General features: G+C 51.0%; 1 protein-coding gene across 3 annotated transcripts; it reads right to left on the reverse strand.

Moving 5' to 3' along the window:
- Positions 1-242: 242 nt before the first annotated feature.
- Positions 243-7282, reverse strand: IRF2BP2 (interferon regulatory factor 2 binding protein 2). 3 transcript variants are annotated; one of them, XR_004346200.1, is made up of 3 exons: positions 6082-7282; positions 3776-5456; positions 243-472 (listed from the first exon to the last, which is right to left on the reverse strand). XR_004346200.1 is itself a non-coding variant. In XM_032608267.1 (2 exons), the coding sequence occupies exons 1-2, from the start codon at positions 7139-7141 to the stop codon at positions 4741-4743; spliced, it is 1776 nt and encodes a 591-aa protein (XP_032464158.1). In that variant the 5' UTR covers positions 7142-7282; the 3' UTR covers positions 1838-4740. The 3 variants fall into 3 exon arrangements, 2 of the variants coding, with proteins under 2 accessions (XP_032464158.1, XP_032464159.1); XM_032608267.1 differs by lacking the exon at positions 243-472 and having other exon boundaries at positions 1838-5456; XM_032608268.1 differs by lacking the exon at positions 243-472 and having other exon boundaries at positions 1838-5456; positions 6130-7281.
- Between the last annotated feature and the right edge of the window lie 5495 nt (positions 7283-12777).

Raw genomic sequence — 12777 nt, forward strand, 5'->3', positions numbered from 1 at the left:
TAAATGGTTCTGTTAATGGTAAATTAGGATAGTGTGGATATCCCTAATTATGGTTTTATCTGGGATTAATAGAGAAATCCACCTTTAATCCGTAAATCCAGTCATTTTCTATCTTCCAACCTCTTAAGTAATTTACAAATTGACTTTCTGTATATTTTTGTGCCTTTTAAATTACTGTGAGGGGTTCCTAACTTCTGAGGAAAATGCAGGCTGTCAACAGAAACAGCAACAAGGCATCTAGGTAGTTGACAACCTGGGAAGTCACACCCATAATTTTTATTTAGTTGTAACCAATTGTATTGTAATCAATACTATTGCTGTCAGAGGCCTAACCAGTGGCACTGAAAGAGTTAAACTGCGCGCACTCCATTTCTAGAGCCCCAGATGATGCAGTAGGTAAATCTGTATTCCATTCATTGGTGCCTCTGCCCTTGGTCTGTGACAGAGGAAAGGCGTGTCTTTTCACTGTTCCCTATGAAGAAAAGGCAAGCAAATGAGGGTGACTCAGTACTTCCAGTGGCCTACACACGACTGAACATTTTTCTGAATGATTCCACGTATACACTTTGGAATCAGGAAGAGAAACATTTTACTCTTCACTAACCAAATAAAGCCATCTATAAATCAAATGCAAAACAACTTTGAGTAAAGAGGGACTTAAAAGTCTAGGAATTAAAAGGAGCTCCGTGTTTTCCCTTCAACTTTTTCCCAGCTTTGGGGAATAAACAAAGACATCTGCCACATCAAGGGTCTGGTTTGTTTGGTTTTTTTTTTAACTGAAAACTGAATGCAATCATTAAAGTTTACTTTGAAATTTTAAAAATGACTTCTGCAAGCTGCACTAGTTTAAATTTCACTAAAAATAAAATTTAGCATCTTTAAGACTAAGAGTTTAACATTTCTTTTAAGCTAATTATTGAATGAAACATCATGTGTATTATCATCTATAAATAACTTACTTACTAAGGACACAGTTTCCTGAAAACTGCCTTAAACAGGCTAATTCAAAAATCATTAAACTATATACAGTGATGGGCTCCCCAAGTTACTGGGCCACCTCTAATGAAAATACATTCAACTACACATAAACTCTTGCTGTTTAATTTAAAACACCTAGTAAGTCTATGTGTACCTTTATCTTAAAACTATAAGTTTCACAAGTTCCTTTCATAGAGAAGTCTGCCAAGCCACTGATCAACAAGAAGAGAAAGAGCTGCAAACATCCAGGAAATTTCTTCCTACGTGATAGCACAGGAGTTTGAAAAAGGATCTCAGTGCATTCCACCTTTTATCTGCATTTATAAATTTAAGGTTTCAGGGCTTCAATGAAGCTCACACATGGCTTTGGCTCTGACTTTTATTCCAAAGCTTTCCAAAAGGTAGGCTTTTTTTTTTTTTTTCTCTTTTGTCTTCAGTGCATTTCCTCTGGCCCAACATGGCTGTTTTATTCCACGGCTTTCCAAAGGGCAGCTCCGTGTCTTGACAGTCTTTTCAATGTCGTCACTATCTTCCCCTTCCAATCTACTATTGCAGAATGGCTGGCTGGACTGCAAGTTGAAAAGTAAACAAGTGCTTTCTGGCTGTACTTTGTTCAGCTCTTCTCGTTATCTGCTTCCCCTATCCAGTTGCCCTTTCCCCAGTCCCTAGCACTTTTTTTTCCCTTCCATCAGTTGCCTTTTTGTTCCATGTCTTTTTATCTCCTGCTATTCTCCTGCCGTTCCAGTCAAACCTCAACCCCAAACCCACACATCCTTTGGTCTCATTGCCACTAGTGATTAAAACAGCCACTCTAAGCTTACTTTCAACAATTAACAATTAAAAAAGGCCTCAGAAAATGTTCAGTGCTCCCAATTTTATTTTTATTTAATGCTAAAAGTTAAAGGAAAAAAAAGGTACTGTAAATCTGACAAATGACAGAACGCAGGTGATATTTCCATAGCGTGATTTTAAAATAGAATAATGTTGATATCTGAGATTACACTCACTTCAGTTGACATGAGTTTCATCATATATAGAAAAAGTATCACCTTCAACTTAAAAAAAAAAAAAAGTAAAGGTTAAAAGGTGGCACACTTTTAAAATACTTGGTGGCCAAGGAAAGGTATCTAGTAAAAGTTGTAAACCATGTGTACGTTCTCATAACTTTTAATGTGAGGCCACATGAAAGACAGTACATCTGTTAAATTGTTAAAGCAAAAAAGTGAAAGCTTCAACACCCCATCCCCTAATATTCTGAGTATTAAAAGCACAGCTGAAATATTAGGATTTGAAATCTGATACTGCCCATGTACAGTAAGTAGCTTTCTGACATCTTATCCAGCTGTGGAGAATCTCTGCACTGTCATCAGGTACAACAAAGGATCAAACCCATGTCCCAGTGTTAACTTTTTAACTTAAGAGAATGCCAGAGATATAACCCATATCAACACTTCCCAGCTGCAAGCCTTCTAACGAAGGCCACCCAAGGGCCAGTCGGACTCTCATTTTTTAATAGGAGTAAACAACACACAGCCCTTTAAAGCTGTTTAAATTTCTCCCTCTTAAAACAGCAGCACAGAGATACCATAGGTTGTCTTTTCCACAGCTGGATAGACTTATTCAAAACAGCAGGATGGTTCCTTACTAATCTTTTTGGAAAGCTTATCTGTATTAAGAACGCAAAACATACAGATAGCTACCACAAATTAGGTCAAATGACTGATCAACTTGTAACATCTATGAGGTCAAATTCCAGTTTATAATAAAGTGCCTAGATACGCATTTATACAACAGACCATAAGAAGTTGAATTCTTTACAAATGTCTTTATGGGCATGTAAAATTGACTGTGTTTCTGCATGTGTGCATTTACATAAGAGAAACCAGTCTGCTCTGAGTCACAGATACTCCAATTAAAAAAAAAAAATGTAACAACAAACTGGTTAATCATGCAAGTCTGTTTGCAATATAACAATGACGGGTAACATGAATTTGCACAGCACTAATAGGTGCGCTCATTAAAACCACCATGAAAAAAATACTGTATTTGGTGCAGTATCTGATTTTCAAGTGTTAATAACTCGACCATTAAAAAATATTTGAGCAATTTAAAAATGAAACACAAAAACATAACTGAAGAAGGATCCAAAGTGGGTAACAATCTATATTTTCAAATTAAAATAAAAGCTCGCTTGGGAACGATACACAGAAGTTGTAGTAGACCTCGAAGCCAATGATTCAGCCTAATTAGAGGGCCAAGTTACAAACACCTGAACATGAAAAGATTTAGAGTAGTGTTCCTGTCAATGTTAAATCATAACAGCACAGAAGAAAAACCAGTATCACTGTGAGACAACTATTTCTAATAACTGATGATTTATTGGTTTAAAAAATCTCACTTTACTGATGCAAAACAGTAATCAAAAGAAATTAGTTTACAAAAGGTTTCTAAAAATAGTTTGAGAAGTGGGGCCTGTCTATTATGTAAAACCCTTTCTTTAATTTTCGCCAGTTTATCATTTTTGTCCAGAAGAACAGTATTATTCACTTGGTATTTCAAACACATGTAAGAAGGAAATTACAGGTTTCCTCCACCCCCATTTGGGCTGTCACTGATATGCCCACGAGCAGTCCTGGCAGCACCCTGCACTGTTCCTGTCATTGTACCATACTGTATTTAGCACCCACTACAAACAGGGTGTAGGTGATCATATCAACAGCAATGGGGCTACAGGTAAACGATAAAACAACAAAACACAAAACAGAAACGAAACCAATCCCACAATCTCCAAGTTCACCTGGACTGTAACGTCTCTTTCGACTCTCTTCAAAGGAAAACGACCACAGCCAACGACAGACAGGAGTGCTCCAGGGTGTTTCGAAAGATCAAGTGGCGCTGCAGAGCCAGGCTCCACGCAAAGATGGCAGTGCCATCTTGTCCTCACCACCATCCGTTATCACTGCCTTGAGTCACCGGATTGTGTATTATGCAACCGACTAGCATGCAGCATTGTAATCTTACAGCTGATAACATGGGCAGTGAACAGTGGTCAACTTTGCCTTAAAACAAACAAACAAAAATCCCCCCCCACCCCCAGTCCTGAAAATCTCTCAGCAGCAACTCTCAGGCAGTCATCAACAGCCCAACAACTGAACTTTAAGAACAAAATCCAAACGCGAGAAAGATTCAAAATCGGTTTCCTGTTACTCTCAAAGGACAACGTTTGGGGGGAAACTTGGTGACATTTCCCCATGGCATATGCCCACTTCACAACAGTGCCCCTTTCGCTCATTTCCGTTCCTTCTCCACCACTTGGCCTCCAGCCTGAGAAAGGGGCCAGCAATAAGGAATAACAGACAGTAAGGCAATCTTACGACGTCAGAAAATGTATTTGGCTTTTTTTTTTTCTTTTTAAAATAAGTGCATACAAATACAGCTAGAAGCGTTTCTGATTTGCCAAGTGCTCTAAAAAAGCAGCGCAAGTCACAGCCTACATTGAACGGTAACTGTCACCAGGATAATAAAGCACAGATATATGCTAATAACGTTAACAAAAGAAAAAAATGCTTTTATAAGTACATACCTTTTGTCGTCAAAAAGAAAATAGAAACACAATGTATTCAAAAAAATCAAAATTATACAGCCATGTTTATGAAGTCTACATTTCCCTTGTCTTGGATATATATATATATGTGAAGATATATACACAATTCAAGCAGTTTTAGTTAAGGATAATCATTGGGTTTTTCTGAAACCGGAAAGTCACGAGTCTCTCTCTTTTTTCACTTTCACATCTCCAGCAAGGATGGTTGCAATTTCCCCTTGCATGAAGGCCCAGGGGACATTGGAGCCCACAAGGGGGCATTTTTCCCCACTGGGACAATAGACCTCTCCACTGGCTCCCTGCTGTTTGATGCTTTGTCTGGAGCAAGGGAAGCAGAACTTGTGCGAAGGGACGGACGGGCACTGCACAAAGTGGGTGTCCTCCAGCCGCTCGTGGCAGAGGGTGCAGCACAGCGGGGCGCTGGCCGCCAGCGAGGAGTCCGGGAGGCTGGCGGGGTGCACTGGCTCCAGTCCTCCTGTGCTGCCTGCCCCCTGGCCCCCCACCTCTCGGGGGCCCAGCCTTCTCTGGTTCATAGAGGACGGAGAGGGTGGGCTGCAGCTGTTCCTCCTGGTGGTGGAGTGCACCTGGTTGGCATCTTTTGAGGCATGACTGCCCCCCGCATTGTCTGCTACCAAGATTAGGGCTGCCATGGGGGACTGGCCGTTCTGGGCCGCTTCAGGCGGTGTGGTCCGGTTGGAATGAGGTGAGGCAGTGGGGGGAGGTGGAGACACAAAAGAGGATGTAGGAGTAATGGGGATCTTGAGCCCTTCTGTGGACGTGGACAGCCACGGCTGTGCCTCTCCATTGATCTTAGGGGGCCCGACTTCACCTTCTGGTTCTGGAGAAGGCTTCCTTTTCCTTGCTGTTCTTGCAACTGGAAGAACAAAGACATAAGAGGGAAAAAAACGATGTAAATGGACGTACACTGAAAAGGATCTTTTTTTTTCTAACACATAACAAAACTCCCCGAAGAATTTCTCTTCTCTAAAAGCTGGTACATAAAAACTCATAGGAGTTTCAAGAGCACGTGCAACTTAAACCACTCAGACTGACGGGGCTCTGAGGCAGCCTAGCAGTTTAAAAAAAAAAAAAAAAAGCCTCAGAAAATGGCCCCGACAGCACTGTTTTCCCACAGGCCTGCCTGTCCCCAGACTGCACTGTGCACCTGACGGTTAACGTCCCCCCGCCCCCCGCCCCCCCCCCGCGCCACGCACACACAGGTTAAAAGGTGACTGGTGCCCTCCTGCTCGCATCCAGGAATGTGCTGGGAAAGGAAAGCCCTGTGTCGCTGCCTATCAGCCCGTCTGACTCATCTCTGTTATGCTGCTTCAGCACAGGAACACGTTGCCACTAAGCACTGGTTCCGCCTCGGGCAGATCAGGAAGTTGGGTGTTTGTTGTTTCTGGGCCGGGGGAGAACGGTTAATGGGAAGAGCACCCCTCCTTGGCTCTCCGTCCCCGTCTCGCCCCTAGACCCCCTCACTCCACAGCCGCCCCTACCTGCTTTAGACCCGTTGGCCCCGTTGGCCTCGAAACCCAACAACCTGCCTGCAGTCAGGGCCGGCTCCTTCTTAAACTTGCTCTCGAAGGGCCCCGAGTGGCCGTGCTGGTGCAGCGCCAGCAGCGTGTCTCGCACGGTCTTGGGCCTGTTGACCCAGTCCTGCTCGCCGGGCCCGCGGCCTTTGCCCGCGCCCTCGGTGCCCAGCTCGGCCGCCCCGGCGCCCGAGGACAGGCTGTCGGCCGGGCCGCGGTGCGAGCCCGCCGGCGGCTGCTTCTCCTTAATCGCCGCCTCGCGCTGCTCGTGCTCCGCGGCCGCGCCGCTCGACACGGACGCCGGCCGCTTGTGGGCGCCTAGTTCGGCGGGCTGCGCCGAGCCCAGGCCGGTGGCCGCGGCCCCGGACACGGCGGCCAGCGAGGCGGCGGCGCGGCCGCCCAGGCCGAGCGCGGCGGGCAGCGGCGTGGCCGAGCCGTTCATGAGCGGCACCAGGGTGGGCGGCACGGCGTGGCCGCGCCGCGGGTTCGGGCTCTGGCGGTTCAGCTCGGGCGGCTCCTCCAGCTTGGAGAAACCGTTGGGCACCAGGATGCCGTTCACGGGCGGCGGCTGCGGCGTCGGCGGCTGGGCCAGGCTCGCGGCCGGGCGGCTGCCGCCGAAGTCGGAGCCCAGGCGCGGAGGCCGCTCGGCCGCGGCGGCCGCCAGGGGGTAGCGCTCCAGGGCCTGCGGGGCGCGCGGGGCGGCCTCGGGGCCGCCGTGGCCGAGCGGCGGCGGCTGTTGCTGCTGCTGCAGGAGGAGGTCCTTGGCCGAGAGCGGCGGCGGCTTGGCGGCGGCCGGGGCCGCGGCGCCGGGCGGGGAGCGGCCCTCCGGGAAGCAGCCGTGCGCCCGCTTGAGCTGCCGCGCCGTCTCGATGACGAACTCGACGCGGTCGGCGCCCTCGTAGTTGACGCAGCCACGGCACACGGGCTCAGTGAAGTCCCAGATCATGGCCCAGGGCATGCGGGGCAGGTCACACAGGTAGCACGACTGCCGCCGGGACGCGGCCGCCACCGCCACCGCCGCGGCCATGTCCGAGGAGCCCGCGCCGCCGGAGGAGGAGGAGGCGGCGGAGGAGGAGGAGGGGGGGGCGCCGCCGCTCCCCGCCGGCACCACGCGCGCCCTCCTCCCCCCCCAACCCCGCGTCTCTCCCACCAGCGGCGGCGGCGGCGGCGGCGGCGGCAAAGCCCGCGAAGGCTCGGCGCCCGCGCAGCGCCCCCGGTGCACGAGGGGCGGCGGGCGCGGGGCGAGGGGCTGCAGCCGCGGCAGCACGTCCCCCCGGCCTGCGCGGGCGCGGGCGGACGGCGGGGCGGCGCGGCGCGTTGGGCGCTGCGGCTGCGGCTCGGCCGGGGCCGCGGCGGGCCTCCAGACCGGGGCGAACACGGGCCGCGCGGGCGCGGGGGAGCGCAGCAGGTCGCGGCGGCGGCCGGCTCGAAGTGCGGGGCGGGGGGCGGGGAGGCCGGGGGGGCGGGGGGCGGGGGGCGGCCGCCGGGGCAGGCTCAGCCCGAGCGGCGGGGCATGCCGCGCCGGAGCGGCGGCGGCGGCCGGGCGGCGCAGAGCTCGGGCGCGGCGCGGGCCACGGGTCGCTCCGCTGCTCTCTCACAGCTCCTGGCGTCGCCGCTCTCCAGCGCCCGCGTCAGCGCCCAACCCGCCTCAGCTCCGCCGCCGCCGTCGCTGCTGCTGCTGCCGCCGCGGCCGCTCCACTTCTACAGACTTGATTCTTCGACAGCCTCGCAAGGCGCCTGCGCGGGCCCCCTCCCCTCGCGCGCGCGCCCGCCCTCCCCCGCGCCCTCCCCCTCCCCCCGCCGGAGATCGAGCGCTGCCTGGAGAGCCGGCTCTGCGGCGCCCGCCTGCCCGCCAGGCAGCGCCGCGGCCCGTGTCCCCGACGTGAACGCGTGGCTGGCACGGCTTGCCTTCCTCCACCCGCTCGGCTACCTCGACTTCTCGGGCCGAGTTCCCCCCCCCTTCAGTTCCGTTTGGGACAAACCGTGCTAAAACTCATGTTTTGAAAAACAGGCCACTTTGTAACTTGGTTTTGTCCCTAATCTCTCGCGCATAGGGGCTTTTAAATCAAGCGTGGTTCACATTTTTTACGGAGCTTTATTTATTTGAACTCTTCGATAAAGGCTTTTACCCTCGCATGTGTCTTGGGAAGGACACAGGCGCCGCCGGTTCCCTGAAGTTTTCCTAAGAGGAGGGTGTGTGCTCGCAAGCGTAGGACCGCGTTCGCCCGCCGTTTCCCGGAGCCTTTCCGGGAGGGAGCGGGAGCGGGAGCGCCGCGCGATTGGGCCCTCGCAAACACCGAGTTTTCCCCTCGGCCCTCGACCCGCCCTGCCGCGCGAGGGTCCCTGCTGCCCGGCTCAGGTCCGCGCGGCGGGCGCGTGACGTGGGCGCGGGGCCGCGGCCGCGTGCGCCGCCGTCTCCGAGTGCGCACGCTCCGCGCGGACGTGACTCGGCGCCGCTGGCACTGGCGGCCCCATTGAACGAATGCACATTCCAGGGATCCAGGGTCAGCGGCCCGCGCGGCCGCGTCACCGCGCAGGCTCCGCCCCCCTGCCCGCGACACTGGGGCTCCAGGCCCCGCCCCCGGGGCCAACCTCGGACTCGAGGCGGCGCGGGGCGCGGGCACGATCCGCGGTGCGGTCCGCGCCCACCGTGGGGCTGAGCCGCTGGCTGGCCGTTCGCGGGCTTCCTCGGCCCGGCGGTGGGGCAGGGGCGGCCTGGCGCCCACCGCGCAGCCCAGGTTGGGCTTGGGTGGGTGCAGAGCCGCCTGGCGCGAAGTCGAGGTGTGGCCGCGGAGCCGGCCAGGCCCGCCGCGCTCTGCCACCGTTGGCAGCCGTACACTGTGCCCAAGTGAAGTGAGCACTTGAGTTTCACACTTTTATCGGGAGGAGGAGCTGGCGTGTGTTATGGTAAATCACTTTTGGCTGGTCGTTAGTCTTACTGACTAGTAGACGCGAGCTTAGTCACTCTCGGTTGGGACTTTTACACTTCAGCTCTGGAAGGGCGGCCTCCGGAGCTTCCTTTGTTGGAAAACAGGCCCACATCTCTCCCTGAGACTGGAAAGAGCTGGTTAAGTGTGGGAAGAACAGGGTACTAATTATATTATCTTTCCTACAACTGGATTGGTAGGTGGCGAGAGAGGAAAAAAATCCTGCTGACGTTTCTCTCTAGTTGCTGCTATTGAAAATGCCAGGGTGCTTCAAAGGATTAACCTCAAGGAAGAGGAAGAACAGCCCCAGAGAAACAGCGGAGGCAGCTGCTTAAAGCACATGGACAAACCTGTTCGAAAGTGGCACAGAAAACGTAATGCCACACCGAAATGTTTTTGCAGGCGAAGCCTGAATGACTTCTCATGGGGATTTCCAGAGAAGGTGCGCCTGCCCTAAAGGTCTCCCCATCTGTTCCGATATTGCCCTGCAATTACAATCCTGCCCCACCCTCTCCTAGCTGGGAGAATGGGACCCCGGTCCCCAGCAGCTGGTGCCGGTGGATTTGGTCACTCCTGGTCCCTGCTGTTGCGCACCTCTCTCAGGACCTGTCACTCTCCTTGGAGGCCCTGAGCCGCTCATTCTAGCATGTGACTTCACCTACTAGGTCACTGCCTAAAGGGGATGAAGCCCAGTCTCTGTGCTGCAAGAGGTGCGCCGTCTCAACACCCCCAAGAAATGGCCCCCCTAGGCAGGGGTGGAAATATTAAAAGAAAACAACTCGGGGTTACAGCTACGGCCTAGTTTTGCTCATCTGCCTGCGAGCAGGCGCCGTAATACCCTCGTGGGAAAGCCTAAGGCTCCCTCCCAAATAGAAACACCGAGATCCAAATTCTGCCTCGAGAGGTACTAAGTAAGGATTTTTGTAGAACACAGCTTTTCTTCTCCAAGCGAAGAGCATTTCCTTTTTATTTTACACTACCAGTTCAATGTCGAAACTCAGTTGTTGTAACTTCCCTAACGAAATGCCCGCTAGAAAATGGAAAGGCTGTTTTAGTTCTGGTTTCTTTTGCCATAAAAGGATCCGGGGTCAAGGGGGTTAAGGCTGGCCCTGGATCCAGAGCAGCAATTCCTTATATTGTATCAGAAGTCTTTCATGCTGCCTGGCCTTTCATGTAGCTCTGAAGCAGCTTTATCGATGTATGCTAAGTAAACAGAGCTTTGTTTTCGTCTTCCACCCACTGCCCTCCCTCCCGGCACAGACTGGAGTTGGATCCCTTCCAAAGCGGCTGCTGCAGCAGTTAGAGCCGCCTGCTACACACACAGGAGCAGGGTTTCTAGGGTGAGGCAATGCGTCTGCAATTCGCAGAGACAAGGCAGGAATTGTAATTGTAGTTCATCATGTGATGACTTATGAAAGAGGAAGTTGGTATGTTTTAGTCACGTAGACTCTGCCCTCTTGCTTAAAAGGCTCCGGGTCCTCTCCAAAGGGAATTATGATCCTCTTTGCCACTCCGAGTCAAGGTTACCGGGTTGGCTGCAGTGTGCTCCTACACGTTCACGCGTGGACAGGCAGGCAGATGCCCCGTGAAGTGTTTGGTGGGGCAGTGGATTGAAGTTGGCTTTTAACCAGAACACTGCAGAAATGCAATTTGTCTTAAGAAATATTCTGTGGGGAACACTCCTGCTGAGACTGGAAGAAGCAACAGTCTTTTCCAGCTCGAATTTCTTAAGACTGAAAAAAAAAAAAAGAAAAGAAAAGAGAAAATCTCAGTGTAGAAGCAAAAGGAAAGCCATTCAGTATGATATTCTCAAAAGCTGGCATAAGGGAAGTGATTGGAAGGTAAACCAAAGGGAGCAGTTCTAAGCAGTAGCTCAGTGGGTGGAACAAATCTGACCCCCTCACTGAGGTTTACATGGGTTTCCCCTGTGTGAGCATTAAACATCTAAAATCTGAATCTGGTCCCCCGAGCTTACTCCAGTTGACATGCTCTTGTTAACACACCGCAGCCCCACACTGGCACTCGACAGGGCAGCGTAAAAAAATGGTTCTTGGGCTTCCCTGGTGGCGCAGTGGCTGAGAGTCCGCCTGCCGATGCAGGGGACACGGGTTCGTGCCCCGGTCTGGGAAGATCCCACATGCCGCGGAGCGGCTGGGCCCGTGAGCCATGGCCGCTGAGCCTGAGAGTCCGGAGCCTGTGCGCCGCAACAGGAGAGGCCACAGCAGTAAGAGGCCCGCGTACCGCAAAAAAAAAGAAATGGTTCTTAGCAGAGGACCTTGATGGAACTCTGCCCCTAGGACACGCAGCTCTGGGAGGGCTGCGACCCCGTGCCCCCAGCAGTGTGTGGGCGCTATCCAGGACGCGGTATTTCTAGGGACTACTGAGTTCCTACGCGTCACCCTATACCCACAAGCGGAATCACAGCCTTCATTCTTCAGAGTGCAGTGTCTATTAATAGCATGACGTTGCAAGCATACTAAAGCTTCTTAAACTCGGACCCTGGCCTATTTGGAGGAGAAAAAAAATGCAGCCACATGTCATCCGAATTTCTGTGGCTACCATCCTGGGCTCCTTGTACTTGGCCAGAAGTAAGGCTTCTGGAAGAGTAAGTAAGACTGGAGGAGCATGTGTGATATTCAGGGCTTTCCACTTTGAAAAAGTTATAAATACATATTTGAACATATTTGTTTATATGAATACATCCACACATACTATGGAGAGTCGTGACATACAGGAACCTTCTGGAACAGATATGAGCGCCTTCCTTCTAAGCAATAGCATTTTACGAGACAATCCTACTGGTTTTCAAATTGCAAATATGCTATTTTAGAAATACTTTCCCTCTGTTTGACCTCTCCCTGTAGCCTACCCACCCTGTGTACAGAAAGCATTCAGATATTAAAAAGACTTTTGCCTGTGGAGGAGATAAACTCTCTGTGGAGGGTATAAGAGTCGGGCCAAATAAAATCACAGGAGCTCTTAATCATCCACCTATTATACACAGAAGCTGTTCGTCCCCAGCCTATGTGTGAACATAGGTACAGGTCCCCATTTAGAGTAAAACTTGGGGCCTTGAGGTAGCTTAGCTACTTACTGTGTCAGAATTTAAAGAGCTAAGTGAAAAATACAGACAAAGGAGAGATGGAGGTCACGCACTTGCTCAGTCTGCAAGGAAATTTGGAGGAGAACTGGAAGGAATTCAACAGCCCTTCGATGCCAGAACCCTCCTATCGACTTTTTGGAAAGAGCATGATGAAATGCACTTTTCTGGAATAATATCTGGATACGGGTTTAACTTATATTCAAGACACTCACTGCAATCCTTTAAACGTTATCAGTAGGAAGACCCTGACAAAATAACAAACTAACCTCTCGGATAATGTTTGAAAAAAATAAAATGGTAAATTTTCTCTCATTAGCTTGCTTACTTAAAAAGGTAACTTTCCTACTACACATTCAGTAGTAAGGGAACTGAAAAAAATAGATGTTCCAGTTCTCAAAGGTCAAGCATGATGTGATAGCTTTGCGTTTATTATTGTTTTCGTATGGACATTCAGAAAAGTTGTTTAGAGCATAAATTTTGTTGTCAGCCTTTTTCAGAAGCTAAAAACCTAAGACAGTGAAAGATTAAGTGATTTGCCTATTGTAACATGAAAGGTGAATACCAGAACTGAAATCCAAGTCTGAGTATTTTTTTCTAACAATATAGTCTCGAACATTCTGTTTACATTTTGCA

Source organism: Phocoena sinus, chromosome 16 (genome assembly GCF_008692025.1).
Source record: "Phocoena sinus isolate mPhoSin1 chromosome 16, mPhoSin1.pri, whole genome shotgun sequence".
Classification (NCBI taxonomy): domain Eukaryota; kingdom Metazoa; phylum Chordata; class Mammalia; order Artiodactyla; family Phocoenidae; genus Phocoena; species Phocoena sinus.